The 22,469-nt window shown below is 73.0% G+C and overlaps 4 protein-coding genes across 6 annotated transcripts; 2 read left to right on the top strand and 2 right to left on the bottom strand.

Annotated features, from left to right (window-relative positions):
- Positions 1 to 86: 86 nt before the first annotated feature.
- Positions 87 to 8,850, bottom strand: FBXL16 (F-box and leucine rich repeat protein 16). The gene is made up of 6 exons (XM_070064190.1): positions 8,510 to 8,850; positions 3,259 to 3,906; positions 2,147 to 2,655; positions 1,956 to 2,040; positions 1,674 to 1,737; positions 87 to 1,563 (listed from the first exon to the last, which is right to left on the bottom strand). The coding sequence occupies exons 2-6, from the start codon at positions 3,889 to 3,891 to the stop codon at positions 1,415 to 1,417; spliced, it is 1,440 nt and encodes a 479-aa protein (XP_069920291.1). The 5' UTR covers positions 3,892 to 3,906; positions 8,510 to 8,850; the 3' UTR covers positions 87 to 1,414.
- A 156-nt stretch (positions 8,851 to 9,006) lies between these two features.
- ANTKMT (adenine nucleotide translocase lysine methyltransferase) lies at positions 9,007 to 18,294 on the top strand. The gene is made up of 6 exons (XM_070064193.1): positions 9,007 to 9,379; positions 16,849 to 17,193; positions 17,272 to 17,376; positions 17,470 to 17,610; positions 17,806 to 17,856; positions 17,960 to 18,294. Exons 2-6 carry the CDS (start codon positions 16,870 to 16,872, stop codon positions 18,170 to 18,172), a joined length of 834 nt encoding a protein of 277 aa, XP_069920294.1. The 5' UTR covers positions 9,007 to 9,379; positions 16,849 to 16,869; the 3' UTR covers positions 18,173 to 18,294.
- METRN (meteorin, glial cell differentiation regulator) lies at positions 12,905 to 15,021 on the top strand. The gene is given in 5 exon segments (XM_070063903.1): positions 12,905 to 13,570; positions 13,706 to 13,817; positions 13,820 to 14,174; positions 14,665 to 14,849; positions 14,852 to 15,021. Coding segments are annotated over 5 exon segments (1,488 nt in total).
- CCDC78 (coiled-coil domain containing 78) lies at positions 18,291 to 22,021 on the bottom strand. 3 transcript variants are annotated; one of them, XM_051830885.2, is made up of 8 exons: positions 21,768 to 22,021; positions 21,408 to 21,690; positions 20,521 to 20,609; positions 20,182 to 20,440; positions 19,867 to 20,039; positions 19,301 to 19,517; positions 18,563 to 18,663; positions 18,291 to 18,491 (listed from the first exon to the last, which is right to left on the bottom strand). In XM_051830885.2, exons 1-8 carry the CDS (start codon positions 22,019 to 22,021, stop codon positions 18,320 to 18,322), a joined length of 1,548 nt encoding a protein of 515 aa, XP_051686845.2. In that variant the 3' UTR covers positions 18,291 to 18,319. The 3 variants fall into 3 exon arrangements, with proteins under 3 accessions (XP_051686845.2, XP_069920289.1, XP_069920290.1); XM_070064188.1 differs by having other exon boundaries at positions 18,587 to 18,663; XM_070064189.1 differs by having other exon boundaries at positions 19,301 to 19,367.
- Between the last annotated feature and the right edge of the window lie 448 nt (positions 22,022 to 22,469).

Here is a 22,469-nt window from a genome sequence, read left to right as displayed (position 1 = left end):
TCGGCCGGGTCTGGACGTTCCCCGGGCCGGGGCGGCCGCACCCTCCTGGGCCCCGGTCTGACCACCTGGACACCAACGCAGACCCGCATTTTTACAACGTTTTTAATATATATTTTTATAAACAGGTCACGTGATAAAATAGCACAAGAAACACTTACCAAATATAAGGTTATATCTTCCGCATATACAGGAGAATGAGGTCGTATGTACAATAAGAACGCGATTTCGGGGCGGGGTTTGGTTCCTCTCTCCCCTAGTGTCTCCTCCTGCGGTCGCTGGGAATCACAGCTTCAGTCGCGCTAATGCTTTGGGCACATGGACAGCGGCCGCCCTCCGAGCGCCGCGCGGGGCGGGAATCTTTGGGCTGCCGGACGGCTCCGCTTCAACAGCGTCTCACGCTCGCTCACTCGCTCACTCGCTCACTCGCTCTCTCTCTGGAAACTGGTTACTCTCTCCCAACCAGATCGGGGGATCCCAAGACTCTCCTGGGGCTCAAGGATGCGCAGGGAAGGGGTCCCAGCCCCCTCCTCAGCCAGCACCCCCCGGACATCGCAGGCCTTGGGTGGGACAGGACATGGCAGAGTTTGGGAAGCTGGGGCGTGGGGTGGGGGCTAGGAGGGGCCGGCGGGGCGGGGCGGGGCGGCCACCGGAGATGGGAGTGGCAGGTCGGGCCCACTACTGAGATCCCACCTGGCCACACCTGCCCAGAGTGGAGGAGGCGCCAAGGCCAGAGCCCGGCCGCTGGGGGCCCACCAGCCGCGGGCCCAGGGCAGCTGCTGCTCTGGCTCCGGCCCGGCGCCGGCACCGCCCAGCTTGCCGGTGCTCGCTCCCAAGCTACCCCCGGCCGGTGGGCCCTCTCCCCATCCCGGCCCGGCAGGCCTGGCGCGTGTGCGGGCGGCGGGGACCGCCCCGCACAGCGGCCAGCACACAGGAGGCCGCTCGCTGGGGTCGGACCTGCGCGGGTGGGCGAGAGCGGCCGGACTGGGCTCCCCCGCGGGCCATGGCTTTGGCGGTGGCCTGGTTCCCTCGCGACCCCTCGGAGGGCTCCAGGCGGTGCAGTGAAGATGCAGGAAGCCCTCGGGGCTCTGCTGGGCCCCCGGGTGACGGAGCCCAGCCTCCCTCAGTCCCCCTGGGCCCTGCCCGGGGTTGGGGGACAGCGGGGAGACGGCGGGGGAGGGGAGAAAAGGCGTTAGGGCAGCGATCAGGGCTCAAAGCGCCCCAGGGCTGGGCCCCGCCCTGGGCGGGCGGACGGGCGGACGGGCGGGCGGGCGGGCAGGGGGCGCAGCAGGGCGGGCGTGCAGTGCGGGCGCGAGGGGCATGCAAAGTCCCCGAGCGAGCGTCGTGCGTGGGGCGGCCCCGCCCGCCGCCCCTGCCCGGGGCGGGGCGGGGCGCGTGGCCGGGGCGCGTGGCCGCGCTACTCGATGACCAGGCAGCGGGGCAGGTGCTGCGAGAAGTACTGGAAGAGCTCGGGCGTGGCCCCGGGGCAGTTGGTCAGCTCCAGCTCCTCCAGCTCCTGCAGCTGCGCCAGGCCCGACAGCCCTGCGGCGGTGAGCAGCGGGCAGCCTGCGGCGGGCGGAGGCAGGCGGCTCAGTGCGCCGGCGCGCACGGCCTGCAGAGGGCCCCCGACGCGCAGGGACGGGGAGGGGGTGGCCCGGCGGAGTGGGGGGTCTCACCTGCCAAAGACAGGAGGCGCAGGCTCCTCATGGCCAGGAGGTGCTTCAGCCCGAAGTCCTGCACCTGCGGGGCGGGGCGGGGCGGGTAAACCACACTTCCGCTCCCACGGGGGCGGGGAGGGGCGCCGCGGGAGGGGCAGGCGACTGGGCTCAGCGCCCAGGGGGCCGGCAGGTGTGTGCCTGGAGACACCGTAGGGTCCCCGCAGGAGGCCCCTGGGCCCGGGGCAGGTCAGCGGATCGTCCCGGCGCCCCCACCTCCCCAGAGGCGTGCGGGGACGGTACCTGGCAGCACCATCGCAGGTAGAGGCTGCGGAGGGACGACATGGTGGACAAGTAGCTGAGGCCGGTGTCCGTGATGCGCACGCACCTGCGGGTGCACCAGACGGGCCCTGCCTACCGGCGCAGCGTCTCGCCCCGCCCCTGCGCCCCCGCGCCACGCAGCCCTGCCCCGCCCCGCCCCCCGCCCCGCGCACCTGTCCAGCACCAGCTCCTCCAGGCGGTGCAGGTCGCAGGCCACGTACTCCAGCGCCATGTCGGTGATGCGCGGGCACCACGAGAGGTCGAGGCTGCGCAGCTTGCGCAGGTTTTCGGCCACGAGCTCCACGCCGTCGTCCGTGACCTTGGAGCAGCCGGACAGGCTGAGCGCCGTGAGGTTGGGCAGGCTGTGCACCACGTTGACCACGCCGTGGTTGGTGATCTCCCAGCAGGAGAGCAGGCGCAGCGTGTGCGTGCTGTGGCCCTGGCGCGCCGTGAAGTAGGCCAGCGCCGTGTCCGTCACGTGGTAGGCCTGCAGGCTCAGCTCGGCCAGGTTGGGCAGCAGCTGCGAGATGGCGGCGATGGCGTCGTCCGCCACGTTGATGCAGTCGCTGACGCTCAGCGAGGTGATGCGCGCGCTGAGGCTGGCCCACAGCCCCGCCTCGGTGAAGTCGTTGCAGCCGGACAGCTCGAGGCGCACCACGCCCTGCATCTGCTCCAGCATCACCTGCGGGGGGGGGGGGGGGCCGCTGTGGTGCTCGTCCCGTCAGCACAGGGCGGGGGGGGCGCTGTGGTGCTCGTCCCGTCAGCACAGGGCGGGGGGGGGGCGGGGGGCGCTGTGGTGCTCGTCCCGTCAGCACAGGGCGGGGGCGGGGGGCGCTCGTCCCGTCAGCACAGGGCGGGGGGGGCGCTGTGGTGCTCGTCCCGTCAGCACGGGGCGGGGGCGGGGGGGGCGCTGTGGTGCTCGTCCCGTCAGCACAGGGCGGGGGGGGGCGGGGGGCGCTGTGGTGCTCGTCCCGTCAGCACAGGGCGCCAGGGTGGGTGCCGATGTCGCGTGGCAGGTCCGCCCCAGACCCTCCCCACCCAAGGCCAGCTTCCTGCCCCCCCCCCCCCCGGATGAGCTCACTGCGCTGCTGCCGGTGCAGCCTGGAAATCCGCGGGCCTCCTTGAACAGGGGACCTGTGCGTCTGCACACCACGCAGCAGGGGTCCCCTGCGGCACAGGCACCCCCCCCCCGCACCTGAGCTGCCCGGGGGCGGGTTCCATGCCCTCCCATGCCCGCCTGCCACCGCCCCCAGCCCAGCGCCTCCCGGCCAGCCCGGGGGTGCACCTCGAGGCCGGCGTCGGTGATGGTGGAGCGCTTGAGGCTCATGGCCGTGACCCCCTTCTTGGAGAGCGCGTAGTTGTCGATGAACTCGCAGATGTCCAGGTCCGAGACACCCACCAGGCAGAAGCCCTCAAAGCCCCTGGCCGCAAAGCCCTGCATGTTCACGAACTCCTTCTCCCCGCCGGGCAGCACGTTGTAGAGCTCCTTGGCGTGCAGCACGGGCGTGAGGCCCGCCCAGAACTTGGGCTGGTACAGCACCCTCCGCCAGGCCCTGCACACCTGGGCCAGCACGCACTTCTCGCAGGCCGAGAAGTACCAGAAGAGGCCATTGAGGATCTTCTCGTCCGTGGCCAGCGGCGGCCGCTCGGCTGGGGGTCCGGGCACGGGGGCTGCGGCCGGCCCCCCTGCCGGGGCACAGGGGCCCCCAGCCAGAGCGGCCCGGGACAGCGGGGCCGCCAGGCTGGGTGGCGGGAGGGTGGGAGGGGGCGGGGGCGGGCAGGGGCGGTTCTTGGCGGCCGGGGTTCCCTTGGTGATGCTGGCCGCGCCCAGGCCGTTGGGCTGGCCCGGCAGCTTCACCAGGCCGTTCCGAGGCAGGCACGGAGGCTTGGGGTCGCCATCGACGCCCGGGCTCGCCATCTTCCTCGCACTGCTCTGCAGAGAGCGGGGAAGCAGGGTGAGTGTGCCGCTCCCCGGGGGCTGGGTGTCCCCGCCCACGGCCCTCCCAGAGCCGCCGGCGGAGCAGCGCGTGCCTCTGCCTCCGGGCTGCATGCAGCGCTGAGGGCTGCTGACGATCTGGGCACTCCCTGAGCACCTGCTGTATGCACCGCTCAGGTCCCCTTTGACACGGGGGAGTCGGGGGCAAAGGCTGGGGGCCCCGGCCCCTCCCCTCCAGGGCCGGCTCTGGTGCCGCACAGCACGGCGAGCCCTGTGGATCAGATCTTCCCAGAGAGAAGGCAGGCGTGCGCCCCAGGACCGCCAGCCGCGGTGCCAGCCGGCGAGTCCCCCACCCAGCAATGCTGTGACTGGGCCCATTGTGCAGATGAGAAAGACCGAGGCCCGGTTTAGCACGGCAGTGACGTGGTGGAGCTGAAGTTTGGGTGCCAGCTGGCTGACACAGGGTCCTCCGCCCCCAGCTCCCTCAGGCCTCTGTGGCTGTGAGTGGGCAGTACGGGGCACTGGGTGCTGACTGCCCGCTGCACCCTTGGATCCAGTGAGGGTCCCGTCCCCTCGGGCTCTGTGAGCTCCTGCAAGCCGCTCCCCGTCTCCGCGCCTGCTCCTCACCCTGAAGCTGCTGCTTCCTGGGGCGGTGTGTGCGGGGGCCTCCGAGAGTGACGGCCAGGTTACCTGTCCCTCCCCCGCCAGCCACAGCTGAGGGCAGATCAGACCTTGACTTGGTCTGCAGGAGGCTCCCGGACCAAGCCTGGAGCCGCGTGTCCATCTCTGCCTTCCTGCCCCGGGCTCCGAGGAGCAGGGAAGGCCAGGGGGGGCCAGGTCCCGCCAGGGCTGTCCGAGAAGCTCGCCCAGACCTTCCCAGAGCTTGGGGGGACCTCGGGGTCGGCACAGCTCGGGGAGAGGAGCAGAGAGCCCTCCCCTCAGGGGGCGTGGCAGCGGGTTCCCCACGCCCTGTCCCACCTCGGGAGGCCCCGTCCCTCTTGTCCCCAAGCCCTGGACAGCACAGCTGCCTGGGTCCCTCATCTATGCCGTTGGTCAGTTCACTCTCCCCAACCTTGAGTCCACTGGGCTGGGACCAGGGGTCACTGGGACCGCCCAGCCTGCTCCAGGCCTCGGGCCCTCCTGCCCTTCAGCCCTGCTCAGGGCTGTGCCACCACCCCCTCTGCCCCTCCCCGAAGGGGTCACTTGTACCGGGGTTGTGGGCCCAGGCCCTGCCAGGAGCGGCCCCCACCCCTCAGCTGCTCATGACTGGGAAGCAGGGGCCCCAGACAGGCTGACGGCGCCATCCACCACAACCCTGCTGGCTGCCCAACTGCCCGCAGCCCTGTGTGTGCAGGTGGCCCTGCCCTCGCCCCAGGTTTCAGGTCAGGACCCAGGGCTCCGAGGAGCGTGTCCACAGCTACCCGAGGAGGGCCCTGGGGCAGCAGCACCCGTGGCTACCCCCTGCGGTGCCAGCAGGCCCTTCTGAAAGCCGTGTGCAGGGGTGGAGGCAGTCCCGGCCTGAGTACCCCAGCGTCCCCAGTGCTGATGCCCGGCCGCGGGGCTCGTGGCTTCCGGCAGACCTGGCAGACCGGCGCGGAGCCTGTGCAGCACCATGGACAGCGGCGCCCCCGGGCCGGGCGCCACCGCGGACAGCGGCCGGGTGGGGACCACTGGGATGCGGTTGGGGGACGCCCGGCAAGCCCAGCTCCGCAGGGAGGGGCCCCAGAGGCGGCGGGAGGGGGGGGGAAGAGGCTCGGCTGGGATCCGGAGGCGGCAGCGGAGGCGGCGCCAGGGGAAGAAACGGAGGCGCGGTGCTGATTTTGGTTCTGCACGTGGAGCGCCAGGCTGGGGGCCGCACGTGGACACCCCCGGCTCCTGCAGGGCTCCTTCCGCGCCCCCACCCCAGGCCTCAGGGTCGAGCAGGGAGAACCAAGGTTGCCTGGGGGGGCCGGGGGGGGGGGCGGTGCGTCTGCAGTCCTCACGCTGAGCCCTCCTGCTCCCCGGTCTGTGGCCCCCACCCCCCGGCTCGCTCCTCACACTCCCCCAGGTGACCCTCATGTTCAGAAATGAACAGCCACACCTGGGACCAGGGGTCAGGTGGACACGGGGCTTCTTACCAGAGGCCCTGGCCCAACTCAGAAAGCTGGAGGGTGACCGCCCCAGGCCTGTGCCTGCCCCCACCCCACTCAGTGTGGCTCAGAACACCTGCGTGGAGCGCCCCAGCCCCTGGCACATGCTGGGTCCAGAGTGGGAGTGTGGGGGGACGTCCCCTCCTGGGGTAGGCTCACCCGGGAAGGAGGGTGACACCGGCCACTGCTCTTAGCCTGAGCCCACTGGGTCAGGGTGACCTTGGGGAGGGCCCCCTCATTTCCTCCCCAAGGGCTCGTGGGAGGGCCCAGCACTGGCTCGGTCCAGGTCCAGGCCTCACTCCCCCTCGCCCACCGTCCTCTGCCTGGGCACACCTGGCCCCCAGCTCGCTCAGCAGGCCCCGGCCCGTGCCCTCCCTCTCAGTGGGAGCTCCTGCCCCTTCCCTGGCTTGGGGACTCCTGGGGGACAGGCTGCTCCAGGGCTGCTGGCCTCCCGCTGTGCTGAGTGCATGAAGGGGTGAGCGAGGAACACCGCGCAGCCTGGCAGGGGCCGGCCAGAGCGGGAGGCGTAGCTCTAAGGAAAGCCCGGTGCTGACCGTGGCAGCGCCCACAGGAGAGGGGGCCTCAGGATCGAGGCCACAAACACTCAGTGGGCTCCCCAGACCCTGGGGAGTGGCTGGGCCTTGGAATGTGCAGGTCCTGGGGAAGAGACGGCTGCGTCTCTGCTGGCTCAGCCCCCGTGCCCCGGCCTGGCCCTGAGGAGCCCAGGAGCCACCAGAGCGAGCGCAGGCCTCGTCCTCTTTCCTGGCCACACGCCGCCTGACCAGCAGCAGGGCTCAGGGGTCCCTGAGCTCGGCGTGACTGACCCCTGCACCCTAGCTCAAGCGGTCCCCAGGGCTGGGGCCAGGCACAGTGATCCGGAGGTGGCCCTGAGGCCTGGGCCCACCCGCCCAGGCCAGGCTGGGGGACTGGGCACTGCCTTACCCAGCCGTGCCACCAGGCCCTGCACTCTCTTCTCCCTCGTCACTCACCTCCACTGGTGCCATTTCTGAACGTCAGACCAGGACAGGTGCCTGGGACGGGGAGGGGCGGGGGTCTTGGCCTTGGAGGGACCTGCCTGCCGAGGGCCTTGGTGCCGGGGAAGCTCCCGGCAGGCTCAGCCTGAGTGGCAGCCCCGGGGCTGAGGCTGACGCACGCCGTGACAGGCCCGTGACTCAGGCACACTCACGTCCCTGCCACCTGCACGTGTCACAGAGCCACGCTCCCTTCCCACCCCAGCTGGGGGAGCCCCGGGCCGATGTCCCTGCAGACAGAAGCCCTGTGGCCGCCCTGTGCCGGCCCAGCCAAGTGCACTGGGCACCCTGGGGAGTGGACGCTGGGCAGAAGGACATGTGGTCTCGGGACCTCTGCTCTGGGGGAGGCGCCGTGCAGCCCGCCTTCTGCCAAGCACCCACCCCCTGTGGCTGGTCATGGTGTGCGTCTTCCTGGGCCTCCTGCCCAGCCCTCAGAGCCCCGGCTGGCCAGCAGCGAGGCGGCCGTCTCCCGCAGGGGAGGGCCGGGGTCTGCAGGCGGCAGAGCAGCCCCAGCAGCCCCCTCCAGGGGGCGTCCTCCCGCTCGGCCACACAAGTCCTGCACGTCCATCCCCGGTAACAGTGCCGGGCTCCTGGCCTCGCCCACGTGTGGGGGGAGGCAGCCAAGTCGTGGGGGTCCCTCAGGCTCCCAGCCCAGGGCTGAGCTGGGAGAGCAGGCCCCGGTTACTGTGGGTGTGGAGCAGGGGCTCGGGAGGGCGGGTGAGGCCACACTGCTGCTGCCACCTGCTGCCCTGTGGCAGTCAGGCCTCCCGCTCAGAGGCCTGCAGGGGAGGGGAGAGGCGGCCGCTGGGCCCCAGACTCCACTAGCTGGGCCCCTCCTCCTGGGGCACTCTGCCCATCCACCCGGACTCCCAGCAGGTGTCCGCATGGCCAGGCGCCTTCCGAGGCCCTCCAGCACTAGGGCCATGCCCACTCTCCCCGGGGTGGAGGCCCGGCAGGGCCCCAGCTCCTGCTCAGAAGGGGTCCGAGGGAGGGCCAGAGCCAGGCCACAGAACCACGGGGCTCCCCCTGGAGTTCAATCGTCTCTCACACCTGTGACGTTCGCCCAGGGGCCCAGGCGCTGCAGTGGGGAGCCCCGGCTTCGCCAGGCCAACCCGAGGCTGGGGGCCTGCCTTCGCCTCGCCCGGGGACACAGCGCTTGGCGTCCGCGGTTCAGGTGCCACCGAACCACGGCAGAGCTGCCAGCGGGAGCGGCCTCTGCCAGGCGGGCCGCCCGGGCCGGGGGCCGCGCGAAGGCCCAGCAGGGCTGCAGGCCGAACGGCGGCGGGCTGAGGAGGGGAAGGGGCTGCCGTTACGTAAGCCGCTCTTCGGCGGCGGCGCGGTCCCAAGCCCCCCCCCCCCCCGCCCCCTCCTCATTGTGGCGGCCGCCGCGGTGGGCCAGGCCCCTCCCCGCCCCAGGCCCGGCCCGCGCATCCGCCCTACCTCGGCCCGGGCTCCTGGCTCATGCCACGCTGTCCGCCGGGCGGCCTCGCGTCATGGGGAGCCCAGCAGGGCGCCGGCGAGCGCGGAGGCGGGCGAGGGGCTGGACTGGCCGGCAGGGCCCGGCCGCGCCCCGCGCCCTGGCCTGGCCGGGCCCCCGCGGCGGCGCCCGAATTAGAGCTCCCGGTGGGGGAGGGTCGGCCTCCCGAGCCTCCCAGCGGGGAGGCCGAGGCTGAGCCCAGATAAATAAGGCCGCTGTGCAGGGAGCCGGGGCGCCTCCTCCCTCCCCGCGCTCCTCCGCGGCCGCCGGCGGCGCCGCGCGCGCCCCCCGCCCGGCCCTGGGCGCCGCGCCCTCGCGCGCTCCCGGCGCGAGAACCAATCCGGGCCGGCGAGCCCGGCGGAGGCGCAGAGGATGCGGAGCCCCGCCCCGGCCCGCCCCCTGCGCGGCGCCGACGGGCACGCGCCGGCCCGGCACGCGCCCCGCCTGGGCCTGGGCTCCCGCACCTCCAGGAACCCCGGCGCCTGGCGGATCCCGGAGGGCTAACGAGCGGGGGCCAAGGCGTGCAGCTGCCGGGCGGGCCCGGAGCGCGCCGACCCCGCGGCCGCACGAGGACTCGGGCCCCTGGCGCGTGCGGTCGGCCCGGGGGCCGGCCCCGCGCGTGCTGTGGGCAGGGCAGCGAGGATGGGCCGTAGGAGGGGAGACGGTCCCACCCTCCCAGCGCCGGGACCCTCCAGCCCGGCCCGCGCAGGCCGAGTGCACCTGCTGCGGCGCAGGCCTGGGCGGCGAGCGCTCGCGCAGCTGCAGAGCTAAACAGAGCGCTCAGAGCGTGGCGCCGAGTGCAGGACCCGCGGACGTCCCCCGGGCTGACAAGGGTGAGAGGGAGAAGTGGCCGCACGCGGGTGGCGCCACGGTCCAGGGGCCTGAAGGAGACGCGGTTTCCCTGCCAAGTGGACTGGAGGCTGGGCAAAGATGGGGCGTGGGGGTTCCGCGAGGGGAAGGGGGTGCAGGAGAGGCCAGAAGGGAGGCCAGGTGTGGGGAGCAGAGTCGGACCCGGGTCCAGGTCGTCTTAGACAGGAGCAGCTGGCGTTGGCTGCGTTTTGATGGCAAAGCCTCACCTCCGCGGACAGGGTGAGGCTGGCTGGACACTGGTGGGTTTCAGCGGGCACAGGAGCACGGGAGTGGGCACTAGGTTCAGCCTCCTGCAGCTGCAGGAGTGTGGTTCACGCGTGGGACGGGACAGGGGTCTTGTTCCGAGAGTGACCAGAGGTGGCCGGGAGTAGGGTGGACAGGCTGAGCCTCAGGCAGGGCTTCAGGACACACGAGGGAGCCAAGCCTGCTGTGGCCTCGGGGCAGGGGCCGGCCGGCCGCGTCCACTGTGCACAAGCGTGGATCCCTGCACTCCACATCTGGGGGGTCCTGCTGAGACCCCATGGCCTGACAGCGTGGGGAGGCTGCAGCTCCCGTGCTGGGCATGGGCGGCCAAGACACACAGCGGCGCTGGGTTGTGCGCTGCCTTTGCAGGGTCAGAACACCCGAGAGGGCTGCTCGGACGGACACTGGCGCGGGGGGCCCACCCGCGTCTCCCCATCACCCATCCTCCTGGGCCCTCACTCCCCCACGCCCAGTGCCCCCCAGGGCTCTGCCCGCCCGTGACTGCGGTCTGCAGCGCCCCAGGTGTCTGGCTCCGCGGCCACGGCCTCGCCCTTGCCTGCTCCAGGAGCCGTGGTCACGTGGGCCTGCCTCTGGGGCTGGAAGGGCTCCACGCCCCCACCTGGAGTCCTGCAATTGAAGCGCCCTCACCACCTGCACTGGTGGCTCCCCCTGCCCCTCAGTGCTGGCTCGCCGCGGCAGGGACCTCCCCTCTCAGCCGGCGTTCCAGGGTGCTTGGACTGAGCTGGGGGCCAGGGTGGGGCTGCCTGCACCTCACCCAGAGCCTGGCGTGTAGTGGGAGCTTGACCAAGGTGTGGGGGGAGCAAGCAGATCGGCAGGGCGCCCCCTGGAGGACACCTTTGGAAACCGGCTCTGTGGGTGTCGGCAGCCCCCACCCCCCGCACCTGGGGGATGCAGAGCGGCCTGGCCAGTGAGGAGGCTTGCCCCCCCCGCCCCCGCAGCCCTGGGGAGCCGCAGGAGAAGGTTCCTGGGACCCCTGGAGCTGTCTCCTAAGCGTGGGCTGCTGGAGTTGGTTCGGGAGCCACGGGGACTGGAGGCTGCTGGCGCGTCTTGCCCCGAGACCTGAGGGGGTAGAAGGGTCGTCCTGTGGCACCCGGCCCTTCCCTGAGTCCTGTCATGGAGCTGCTCAGCCATGGGGGGTGGGTGCTGTGGTGGCGTGAGCCTGAGCCTGGGTGCCGGCCCCTCCTGGGGAGGGGGCGGGTCTGAAAGCGTGCTGGCCCGCCTCCGCCCCAGCCCCGCCCCGCCTCCAAGGCAGACGCTGCGGGCTCCTGGGGAGAGGCACGTGGGTCAGCAGGTGCCTGACTGCTCTGGCCACTCCAGGGCCAGCCCGGGCACCTCGCCCTGGGGGGCCGTGGGCGGGGGCTCTCCCAGCTCCCCCCCTCCCCGCTGAGGATGACTCAGGGCCCAGCTGTCACCACGGCAACAGAGTCGCCTAGCAATGTGGTCTCCTGGCAACGGCTGTCTCCTAGCAACGGGATGTTTTCCCGGCTGGAGCTGGCAGTTATTTTTAGCGCGGCTGCATTTTCTGCTCCTGGAGGAGGAGTTGCAAGGCGGGGGTGGGGCGTGGATGAAAAACACGGCAGAGACAGAGGAGGGCTTGGCCCTAGGTGCCTCCAGAGGAGGCGGGGCGGGGGGGTGGCAGCTGGGACCCCTCCTTGCCTGAGCCCCTGGGCGCCCCTGCCTGCACCCTGAAGCCCCAGGTCTGAGCACCAGGGCTCAGCGTGGGCATCGTGAGAGCCCCGGCTGGCCCAGGGCGTGGTGGGTTCCCTGTGCCTCGGTGCCCCCAGTTGTGGGAAGGACCCCTGCTCTGTCCAGTCCCGCCCCTCCCCCCCAGCACCACCCTGCAGGGCCAGACCAGCGCCTGTGGCCATTGCTGGCTGCAGGGCTCTGGGTGGACACTGGAGGGGATAGCCGCCCCGCCCCACTGCTGCTGGTGAACGCTGAGACCCAGGCCGGAAGTCTTGGTGAGTGGGAGACTTCTGCCGGGCTCTGGCCCCGCCCCCTTCCACCATCTGTGGCTCTGGCTCCTGGGGGCCCCATCTGCTCTCTTCGCCCCTCCAGGCCGCCTGCCCTTGATGCCACGCCCCCGGGAGCAGGGCCAGCCCAGTGCTGCAGGCTGTGCCCCTCACCCCAGAGGCCGCCACCTGTCCACCTCCTCCCTTGCTGGCTGGTGGCTGGCTGCAGGCATGGTCCAGGCCCAGCTCGGCACCCTCAGCGGGCCACACCTATGTCTTGGCAATGGCCAGAGGTGAGGTCTGCACTGCCCCAGCCCCAGGGCCCGGGCTGCACCTCCAAGGCCTCTGGGGAACAAACATTCTCTCCCAGAGTGGCCGGGGGCCTCAGGGCACAACGACCCAGCCCCTGGAAGGAAGTCCTGCGGGTCTGCCGGGAGTGGCTCCTGCTGCTCCTCTCTGGCCTGGTGGGACAGGGGCTGCTCGTCCCTCCACCCCCACCACTGGCTGACGACCAGGTAACGAGCAGCCAGCACTTGCACCCAGCTGTGGCGGGGCCTGGACACAGGCAAGAGTCCAGACTGGGCCTCTGGGATCCTGGATGGGGACCACAGAGCCATGATGACCGGTGGGGCCATGGCCGATCCAGGAGCTGTGGGCGGCTTCTGTGTTGGTCTCCCCTGCGGTGAGGTCCCGGGGGGCCTCCCCCGGCCCAGAGCCCTGCTGCTTTTCTGGGGGATGGTTGGGGTGGAAGTCAGCGGCCCCAGCTCCCCGGGGAAGGGCTGGGGTGGGTCCTCCCCACAGCCACCAGGGCCACGTCTGCCTCCGAGGCCTCTGGCCAGGACACCCATGGCCCCCCAGCTCGCTTGCCAGCCTGTGCCCACAAGGCCCTGTCCACCCTGCTCGCTTTTTTAACCTTTTAATGACAGTAGCACGCACACAACAGAAGAGGGCACGGACACTATCCATGTGCAGCTCGTGGTTTTAATTGGGGACACCCGCACCCTTGTGCCACCAAGCAAACTATCCATCAAACCCTGGCTCCTGGCCGCAGCCCCTGTCCTCACTCCCCACCTCGGAATCCCACAGGGGGTGATGCATTCCTCTTTGCAGCCCACCTGTTTCCCTGGAGACCCTGCCACAGGGCGGGGCACGGGGCTGCGCGGCGCAGACACCGCTCCGAGCCCGCCTGGTCGCTGTGCGGCCTGGGCAGGTGCTGCGGTCGGGGCACGCGGCCTCTCCCCACACTTCCCACAAGGCACAACTGCCAAGTCCATGGGTGAGAACGCCCTAGCCCTGCCTTCGGCCCTGGCGGCTCTGGATATGTGCGGGGGCCTCTGCGTCTCCCGCATCCACACGCCGCGGCGACCGCGGGGTGCACGACGCAGGTCCGAGAGAAAGGGCGCTGCAGAACGGGTCCAGGACCGCCCGGCCGCTCCGGCCCCCACCGACCCTCGCCCCAGGGGGCTCGACCCCTGCCCCTGCCTGGGTCGCCCTGCGTCTTGCCGGCATCCCAGCTGCCTCCGGGGAGGGGCACAGGACCCCGAAGGCCAAGAAGGGGCCAGACCCCGCAGCTCCGCGACGCGGGTCGCCCAGCGGGCAGAGGGCTCTCAGCTCCCGCGGGCGCCGCTGCGATTGGAAGAAAGTTCCGGGGCCGCGCCGCGATTGGCCGGGAGCGCCGGCCCCGCCTCACCCGCCTCACCCGCCCGGCTCCCGGGGCGCGGGGCGCGGGGCGGCCCCGGCTGCGCGGGCGGCGCCCTGAGGCTGCTGTCGCCGCCGCCCGACCCCGCTCCCCGCCGGGCAGCACCAACATCCGGCGCGAGGCCCGGGCGTCCCGCGCGCTCCGTGCGGGCCGCGCTGCTCTTCGCGCTCGGCTGCGCGTTCCTGGCGGCGGCCGCCGGCGCCCGCCCCGCTGCAGCCGGAGGGGCAGGTATACGCCCGGTGGGGCTGGGGGTGCCGCTGCGAGCCCGGGAGGGTTGTGCTCTGGCGGGAGCCGGGCGTCCATTTCCCCCTCCTCAAAGTGGGCACAGCCGTGGCGGCGGCGGCGCGGGTCCAGCCCGCCGCTGGTCCGCTTAGCGTCGCCCGTCTGTCCCCAGCGGCCTGTCGCAGGAGCCCGGCAGCGTGGGGCAGCTGGCCCTGGCCTGCGCCGAGGGTGCGGTCGAGTGGCTGTACCCGGCCGGGGCGCTGCGCCCAGCCTGGGCGGCCCCGGCCCGGGTTTTGCCTGCCTGCGGCCGGCCCGGCCATTCGCGGGCGCCCAGGTCTTCGCGGAACGCGGGGGCGGCACCCTGGAGTTGCTGCTGGCCGAGGGTGCGGGCCCGGCCGGCAGCCGCTGCGTGCGCTGGGACCCCCGCGAGCGTCGGGCCCTCTTCCTGCAGGCCACCCCGCACCGCGACGTCAGCCTCCGCGTGGCCGCTTTCCGCTTGTAGCTGCGCGGGGGCGCGCGCCCAGAGCTGCCTCCCAGGCCCTCAGCCCTGGCGTGGACAGTGAGGGCTGCGCTGGTCAGGGGCCGGCAGGGAGTGAGCACAGACGGGGCGGGGCACACCTTGCGCTAAGGGCAAGGACCAGCAGGGCAGAGGGAGAGAAGGGGAGGCCGGCCTCCTCCCTGAGGCCTTGGGGGAGGGGCGGGCAGATCAAAGCCTGAGGCCCAAGCTGCCCAGAGCCCCCGGCCAGCAGTGAGCTCTCTCCCCTCCCCAGCCCAACCAACAAAAGCCCACCGTGCCCGCCAGTGTCCATGGCCGCTGCCCCCTCCCCGCAGGGCACCAGGCCCAGGCCTTTGCTCTGCTGAGCTGGGAGCCTGACCCCACCGATGGCTCATGCTCTGTGGCCGGTGACCCCACCGGTGACCCCAGAGCCCGCGGCGGCCTCCTGCCACCCTAGCTGGGCTGCTGTATTGGGCTCCTGCGGCTGCTGCTGGGAGCCCCCCAGGTCTCACCCCTCCATGCCAGGTGCCTGAGACCCGGCAGTGAGGCCGAGCTCCCCCTGCACCAGTGACTTGGGTGAGTGCCCTGCCTGCCGGCTGGCCTGGAGTAAAACAGCCTGGACCCTGTCCACCCAGTGCCCACCACCGGCCCCCGTGTCTCCCCAGTGATCCGGGGGAGCATCCGCGGGGTCGCCCACGACGCGGAGCTGCAGGAGTCTGGCATCACCATGGCAGCCGCCCACGTCCTCCGCGAGACACTGCCCCTGCTCGGGGTGGGGGGCCCGGGGCTGGCCTGCATCCAGCAACCCTGCGCTGCGGCGTCCGCCCCGGCCCCAGCCCCTTCCTCTTCTTGGGCTGCAGCCGCTTCGGGGAGACCTGGCTGGGCTGCGCCCCCCACCTGCAGGAGTTGTTCCGAGCCCACGCGGCCACCTGTGCCGCCCACCTCCTCCCCTGCAGGCTGGTGCTGGACTGAGGGGCTGGGGTGGGGCAGGGCCACATCCTGGCACCCCTGCTTCTGAGGCGGGGCCATCATGAAGAGCGAGGATTACATTGGCTGCCGTGCACCTGGTGTCCTGCCCTGGGCCCGCCTCCCTTCCTCAACCCTCCCACAGCCCCGGCTCCCTCCACAGGGTCCGAGGGGAGGGGCTGCGGCCCCTGCCACCCCGTGCCACTCCCCCCCTTCCTCTCTGGCTCCTGTTTGCCCCCCCGCCCCGTGCCACTCCCCCCCTGCTTCCTCTCTGCCTCCTGTTTGCCCCCCCACCCCGTGCCAGGGTGCTTCTGAGACTCAGAGTGGGAGTGGGAGGGCCGTCACTCCCGAGCCCAAGGTGGGTGGGGTCCCCTGGATGGGGCGGGGGTAGCCGGTGCCCGCTCGGCTCTGTGCCAGCTTCCCCGGAGCCCCATCCTGCCTCTGGGAAGAAAGGGCCGCTGTGTCCGGAGGCCCTGGAGTGCTGAGCACGCACACTGGCCAGGGGCCTGCGGGCCGTGGGTCCCCGCTGCAGGCTCCCGTTTCCCGCGAGTGCTCAATGGGGGCTCCGAGGACCGTTTGCCGGCACCGCCCCATTGTCACTGCCCAGGCCCGGCCGACGGCCGTCACCCCTGCCCGAGGCCTGGGCAGGGCCCTTGTCTGGCTGCCCTTAGCAGGAGGGGACAGGGTTGGGGGTGGAGGCAAACAGCCCCCCTCATCCTTCAGGTGGGAGTGGGAGAGGGCCTCCCTCCCAGCTGAGCTGCCGTGGGCGCCCAGCACAGGCCTGTGATGGGTCACCTCCAGGGCTGCCCAGGATGTCCGTGGGGGCGGTTGGGAGGGACAAGTGGGGGCACAGCCTTCCATGGACAGCAGCCCCTGGGCCGCCTCTGGCTCCTGCCTCTCATCTCTCCCAACTCCCAAACACGGGGCGAGTCCTCACCTCTACTTACAAACACGCCCCCCCCCCCGGAGCCCCCAGCAGCGCTCAGAGGACCCTCGCCGGCCAGCCTCCGGTGCACTCCCGTTCCTGTCGTCTGGGGAGCCCCCTCTGTCCAGACAGGTCCCCAGTCACCGCTCGCACCGCTGCTTCTCTGAGCGGCCCCGGCCTCTCCTGTCGGCCACAGCCAGTGGGGGCCCTGCTGCCTCCTGGTCCACCTGTCCAGCCGTGCTAGGCCGCCCCTAGCCCCAAGTCACCTGCCCTGGGCAGTGCCCGGCCTCCCACCACACACCCTCCTGGGGCAGAACTGCTTGTGGCTAGCGTCACGGGAGCCCCTCGTGATGTGTCCTGGGGGCTTGGGCCTGGGGCCTCCGGCCCTGCTGGGGACAGGGGCTGGGCTGGGGGTCCTGTGTGTGCCAACTCGCGCAGGTGTGCACTGGGCCACTGCGCCCGTTCCTTCAACGCGTGCGTACTGTGTGCCCTTTAGGTGCCCAGTTGTCGACACTGAGGGGAACACAGGTGTGACTTAGGCTCCCCTCCCGCACTTGTCTTCCAGGGCCGGTCAGGCTGGGGCCAATGTGTGGCAGGCACGGGAGTCCCTCTGCAGGCAGTGGCCTTGGACACCCTTGGTCTGGGAGCAGCCACCACCCCTGCAGCACCAGGGACACAAACACCCCAGAAGGGGCCAGGCCAGGGTCCCCTGTGCAGACAAGCCTCGGCCCACGGCCGCACATCCCCCATGTCCCGTCCGCGGGGCTGCCCTCTCAGGGACAGGCCCGCAGGGGGACCCAAGACGCCCAGGGTCTGCACGCCGCGCCACCCCTGCTGAGCCCCTTCCCCGCCGGGATCCCCACTGCGGGCTCCCTGGGCTCAGCCATGCCGGTCTCTCCTCCCCCCAGGGGCGTTCTGGGCCAGGCCCCATGCTCACGGGGGGCAGCCGGGGCCCCGCGCCGGGACGTCGGTCCCACGGGGCGAGGTCCTCCTGCGGATCCCCAGTGGCCGTCCGCGGGGCCCGGCCGGAGCGGAAACCGCGACGGACCAGCCCGCGGGCCACTTCCGGCGCCGCCGAGGGCCCGACCGGCATGGAGCTGGACGACGCGGCCGAGGCGCTGGCGGAGCTGCGGGAGCGGCGGCTGAGCGCGCGGGAGCTGCTGCAGGCGGCGGCGGGCTCGGGCCTGGCGGCCTACGCCGTGTGGGCGCTGCTGCTGCAGCCCGGCTTCCGCCGCGTCCCGCTGCGGCTGCAGGTGCGGGAGCGGCCGGGGCGGCCGGCGAGCGCCCTGACCGCCCCGCGCCCTGACCGCCCCGCGCCCGCGCCTCCGCAGGTGCCGTACGTGGGCGCGAGCGCGCGGCAGGTGGAGCACGTGCTGTCGCTGCTGCGGGGCCGCCCCGGGAAGACGGTGGACCTGGGCTCCGGCGACGGCAGGATCGTAAGGCCCCCGCGGGCGCCGGGCGCGGGCGCGGGGGCGGGCGGCCGCGCGTTCCCCCGCCGCAGCGCGGCCCTCTGCTCCCGCTGTCCACAGGTGCTGGCGGCGCACAGGTGCGGCCTGCGCCCGGCCGTGGGCTATGAGCTGAACCCGTGGCTGGTGGGGCTGTCGCGGCTGCACGCCTGGAGGGCGGGCTGCGCCGGCGCCGTCTGCTACCGCCGGGAGGACCTCTGGAAGGTAACCGCGGGGCCCCCGGCCGCCCCGGCCCGCCACGCCACGCCACGCCACGCCCCGGCCCCGCCCCGCCACGCCCCGGCCCCGCCACGCCCCCGCCCCCGCCACGCCCCGGCCCCGCCCCCGCCCCCGCCCCGCCCCGCCCCGGCCCCGGCCCCGCCACGCACACTCGGCCGCTGGGCGCTCTCCCTCCCGCAGGTGAGCCTCAGCGACTGCCACAACGTGTCGGTGTTCCTGGCCCCCAGCGTGGTAGGTTTGGCGGCGCCACCCTGGGCGTCCTGGCTCCGCGGGGCGGGGGTGTGTGTGGGGGGGTGTGGGGGTCCGCCCACACCTGCTCCTGCCGCCCCCACAGCTCGCCCTGCTGGAGGAGAAGCTGCGGGCGGAGCTGCCCGCCGGGGCCCGCGTGGTGTCCGGACGGTTCCCCCTCCCCACCTGGCAGCCGGTGGCCGTGCTGGGGGAAGGCCCGGACCGCGTCTGGGCCTATGACGTCCGTGGCGGCGGGCCGGCCGGGCGCGCGGGCTCCCCTCCGGCCCCGGCCCTGGAGTCCGTCCCTCGGCCCGGCTGACAGCGGGGCGCAATAAAGACGCAGGGGCCGGCCGGGCGCGCGGGCTCCCCTCCGGCCCCGGCCCTGGAGTCCGTCCCTCGGCCCGGCTGACAGCGGGGCGCAATAAAGACGCAGGGGCTCTGTCCCGACTCTTGTTTGGCGCGGAGCTCAGCGGGGCGGCTCCCGCGAGGGCAGCCCGTGCGGCAGGCTCTGTGCTGGCCAGGCCGGCCAGCGGCTGCGGGCCCCCGGGCCTTGGAGCTCAGCCGCAAGTGCGGCCCTCACTTCGCGGGGCGCCCCCACGCCCACCAGCTTCCTCAGCCTCAGGATTTCCTGCTTGTACCTGCGGGGAGGGGCCGGGGTGAGGGACCGCCCGGCCAGGGCAGGCGGTCCCCTCAGACCCTGCGGGCCCACCTGCCCAGGTGCTGCTCCACGTACTCCTGCAGCCGAGACAGCTGCTGCTCGGCGACTGCCGCCCGGCCCAGCAGCTGCGCCCGCTCCTGCTCCAGCTCCGCCTGCGGGGGGGGGCAGGGGGCGGCGTGGGGGGCTCGGGGGGCATGCGCCAGGGTGGGGGGGGCCCTGTGGGGGCATGCGCCAGGGTGTGGGGGGGCATGTGCGGGGGGGGGCTCAGGGGGGGTATGCGCCAGGGTGGGGGGGGCCCTGTGGGGGGCATGCGCCAGGGCGTGGGGGGGCCCTGTGGGGGGGGCACGAGCCAGGGTGGGGAAGGCCCTGTGGGGGCACGAGCCAGGGCGGGGAAGGCCCTGTGGGGGGCACGAGCCAGGGTGGGGGGGCCCTGTGGGGGGCATGCGCCAGGGCGTGGGGGGCCCTGTGGGGGGGCACGAGCCAGGGTGGGGAAGGCCCTGTGGGGGCACGAGCCAGGGTGGGGGGGCCCTGTGGGGGCATGAGCCAGGGTGCAGCATTGGGGAGCTCGGAGGGGCATGCGCCAGGGTGGGGGGGCCCTGTGGGGGGGCACGAGCCAGGGTGGGGGGGCCCTGTGGGGGGCACGAGCCAGGGTGGGGAAGGCCCTGTGGGGGGGGCACGAGCCAGGGTGGGGAAGGCCCTGTGGGGGGCACGAGCCAGGGTGGGGGGGCCCTGTGGGGGGCATGCACCAGGGTGTGGCGTGGGGGGGCCCTGGCTGGCTCTGTCCACTACCTGGGTGCCACGGGAGAAGTCCCAGAGCTTCTGGCAGGTCTGGGCCCAGGACGCGGCATCCGTGCCCCTGCGGGAGGGAGTTGTGGTCTGGAAGGCCTGCCTGGCGGGCCAGGAGCTGACCGGTGACCGCCCGGCCTCGACATGCGCCGCCACGTGCCGCCGTCTGGCCATGGGGGCTACACCACCAGGCCAGTGTCCGTAGGGGCAGACCCCAGAGCTGGGAACCGGGAGGCCCAGGTCAGCGGGACACCTCCATTGGTGGACCCTGCTCCCCGGCCAAGGTGGGGCCCCCCTTGCTGGGCACTTGGCAGGAGCTACGTCTCCCCCAGCCCCCCGCGCGCCCCCAGGCACCTGCTGGGCTCAGCAGCTGCACCCCAAGCCCACTTGGTAAAGTGGGGAAGGTTTTCCTCCGCTGCCTGCTCCGGACGGGGCCTGAGGTGCCTTGTGGGGTTGGGGGGGCAGAGGTGCACCTCTGCAGGTGGGCGGGGAGGGCTGCCCCTCTGCCCCAAGCCGCGCTCCGGCCAGCGAGGGTCACTGTTCGGGTCCTGAGTCAGGGCGTGGCCCACCTGTGGGTGGCCAGCAGCTCCTCGTGCCTGCGGCTCAGGTCTGCCAGGCGTCTCTGGAAGGTGCGGGCGGCCCGTGCCAGCTGCTGCTCTCGGCTTCGGTGCGCCGCCCGGATGTCCTGCAGAGTGGCCTCCAGAAACGGGCGCAGGGCCACGGCCGCCGGCTCAGGGCCTGCCTGCGGGGCGGGGCGGGGCGGGGCAGCTGGGGCTTGGCTGGGCCCCGGCCCCCAGCAGATGGGACAGGGAGGCGGGCTCTGCCCACCGGGTCTCTGCACCACGCTAGCCCCGCCCCGCCGCCGCAGGGCCGCCCGCACCCACCACCGCCTGCCGGGCGCAGCGCTGCAGCTGGGCCGCGTGCTCCTCCGTCCGCTGCTTCAGCTGCAGCTGCAGCCGCGCGGTCTCGGCCTGGGCCTGCTGCAGCGCCTGCGGGGGAGGCGGCCCTCGCACTCCGCCCTCGGACCCTCGCCAGCCGGTGGTGGCGCGGGGGGCGGGGCTCACCGCAGCTTGTGTGGCCAGTTGCTGCCCAGCTGCCCTGGCTTCCTCCCGGGCTTCCTGTAGCTGCTGGCCCAGGGCTGCCCTGTGGACACGGGTGCGCGGCTGAGCCCGGGCAGGGCGAGGGCACGGCTGCTCTGAGAACTGGCCCCAGGCGCCACTCACACACGGCTCTCCAGTGCCTGCTGCCGGGCCCTGTGATGCTCCAGCACCTGCCCCACTGCTCCCTGCAGCTGCTCCGGGCCGCCCAGGAGCTGTGGGGTGCACGGGGCTGGCTGGACGGCCCCCAGGCCAGGTGGGGTCACACTGCCTCCCTGTGGGGTGTACGGGGCTGGCTGGACAGGGCCCCCAGGCCAGGTGGGGTCACACTGCCTCCCTGTGGGGTGCACGGGGCTGGCTGGACGGGGCCCCCAGGCCAGGTGGGGTCACACTGCCTCCCTGTGGGGTGCACGGGGCTGGCTGGACAGGGCCCCCAGGCCAGGTGGGGTCACACTGCTCCCCTGTGGGGTGCACGGGGCTGGCTGGACAGGACCCCCAGGCCAAGTGGGGTCACATTGCCCCCCTGTGGGGTGCACAGGGCTGGCTGGACGGGGCCCCAAGGCCAGGTGGGGGTCACACTGCCCCCTGTGGGGTGCACGGGGCTGGCTGGAGGGGCCCCCAGGCCTGCCAGGTAGGGTCACACTGCCCCCTGTGGGGTGCACGGGGCTGGCTGGCTGGGGCCCCCAGGCAAGGTAGGGTCACACTGCCCCCTGTGGGGTGCATGGGGCTGGCTGGCTGGGGCCCCCAGGCCAGGTGGGGTCACACTGCCCCCTGTGGGGTGCACGGGGCTGGCTGGACGGGGCCCCCAGGCCAGGTGGGGTCACACTGCCCCCTGTGGGGTGCACGGGGCCCCAGGCCAGGTGGGGTCCCCGCTGCTCCCCGCTGACTGCTTGTCTCAGGACGTCCCGGGCTGCACCTGCAGGAAGGGGACCAGGTGAGCAGGTCCCAGCGTCACTGTGTTCTTGGCTGAGGTCCCAGCCACCCCCACCAGGCCTGCATGGGCCCAGCGTGACCTGGAGTCCGCGGCGGCCAGAAGGTCCGGGCCTCTGGGGCTGCTCCGGGCCGGCGCCGTCTCCATGCGGCTCCAGCTGCAGCACGCGGCTCTCCAGCCGCAGGACCTGTGGGCACGCCGCCACGCTGCCACACGCTGCCACACGCTGCCCCCGGCGCGCCCTCTGGCTGGCACGCGTGGGATCTGGGGCTGCCCACCTCGCTCCGCAGCTGGAAGACCTCAGCCTCGTGCTGCTCCTGAAGGCCGAGGATCCTGACCTCCAGGCCGACCAGGTCCTTGGAGATCTGGGGGGGGGGGGGGGGACAGGCAGCTGGGCCCTGCCAGGGCCCTCCTCCTGCCCACACCCAGGCCCGGCACCCACCTGCAGCCACTGCTCCTCGCCGAGCTGGAGGGGGGACGCCCAGGTGGGGGCGCCCCCAGGGACTCCTGGCGGCCAGCCCTCAGCTCCTGCGGCCACCTGGGAGGCACAGCCACCCATCCTCCAGGTGGGTGCCGGCTCCGTGGCTTCAGCAGCCATGCACCCACCCAGTATGTGGGGGCCCTGGGGGCACTCACAGTGTCCGTGGCCCGAGGCGGGACCCCTGGCGGGGGGACTGTGGTTGAACTCGACTCCATGGCTCAGGAAGGCCCGGCTCCCCGCCTGCTCGGCGGCTGTTGTCACGGCGCTGTGCGGCATCACCAAGGTCGCTGTTGTCCCGAGAGACTCCCGGGGCCCCGCCCTCGAGGGCCCCGCCCCCTTCCGCCCACGCATGCTTCGTGCCTGGGGTGCTGCTGCTGCGCTCGGCGTGGGCTCGCACCCTACTAGCCGGCGTCGTGCGCCGCCCGGGCAGGTGGGCTCACCGGCCGGACTTCGCAACCTTCCCGACAGGGGGCGTTCGGGTCTGCGGGAGGCTCCCGGGAGGAAGAGCGCCGGCGCTGGCGTGGTGCCATGAGGGGCTGGCGGGGCGGGGCAGCCCGGGGCTGCTGGGCGCCAGGGCAGCCGCGCAGGGCGGCCAGGACAGGCCAGGCCAGGCCAGGGCCTCATTTCCCGGGGTCCGGGGCAGTGGAGCTCGCGTGAGCCCCA

Source organism: Oryctolagus cuniculus, chromosome 19, assembly GCF_964237555.1.
Source record: "Oryctolagus cuniculus chromosome 19, mOryCun1.1, whole genome shotgun sequence".
Classification (NCBI taxonomy): Eukaryota; Metazoa; Chordata; class Mammalia; order Lagomorpha; family Leporidae; genus Oryctolagus; species Oryctolagus cuniculus.
The sequence above is the reverse complement of the archived record's forward strand: the minus strand, read 5'-3'. Positions and strand labels throughout refer to the sequence as shown.

Excerpts from the sequence above, each read along its gene's own strand:
- CCDC78 (XM_051830885.2), bottom strand. The coding sequence starts at position 22,021 with ATGGAGTCGAGTTCAACCACAGTCCCCCCGCCAGGGGTCCCGCCTCGG. Across the intron at positions 21,691-21,767 it reads GCGAGGAGCAGTGGCTGCAG|ATCTCCAAGGACCTGGTCGG; the intron begins GTGGGTGCCGGG and ends CCCCCCCCCCAG. Across the intron at positions 19,518-19,866 it reads GAGCTGCTGGCCACCCACAG|CTCTGGGGTCTGCCCCTACG; the intron begins GTGGGCCACGCC and ends CCCGGTTCCCAG.
- FBXL16 (XM_070064190.1), bottom strand. The coding sequence starts at position 3,891 with ATGGCGAGCCCGGGCGTCGATGGCGACCCCAAGCCTCCGTGCCTGCCT. Across the intron at positions 2,656-3,258 it reads TCACCGACGCCGGCCTCGAG|GTGATGCTGGAGCAGATGCA; the intron begins GTGCACCCCCGG and ends CCCCCCCCGCAG. Across the intron at positions 1,564-1,673 it reads GCGCCTCCTGTCTTTGGCAG|GCTGCCCGCTGCTCACCGCC; the intron begins GTGAGACCCCCC and ends CGCCCGCCGCAG.
- ANTKMT (XM_070064193.1), top strand. The coding sequence starts at position 16,870 with ATGCTCACGGGGGGCAGCCGGGGCCCCGCGCCGGGACGTCGGTCCCAC. Across the intron at positions 17,611-17,805 it reads GCCGGGAGGACCTCTGGAAG|GTGAGCCTCAGCGACTGCCA; the intron begins GTAACCGCGGGG and ends TCCCTCCCGCAG. Across the intron at positions 17,857-17,959 it reads TGTTCCTGGCCCCCAGCGTG|CTCGCCCTGCTGGAGGAGAA; the intron begins GTAGGTTTGGCG and ends CCGCCCCCACAG.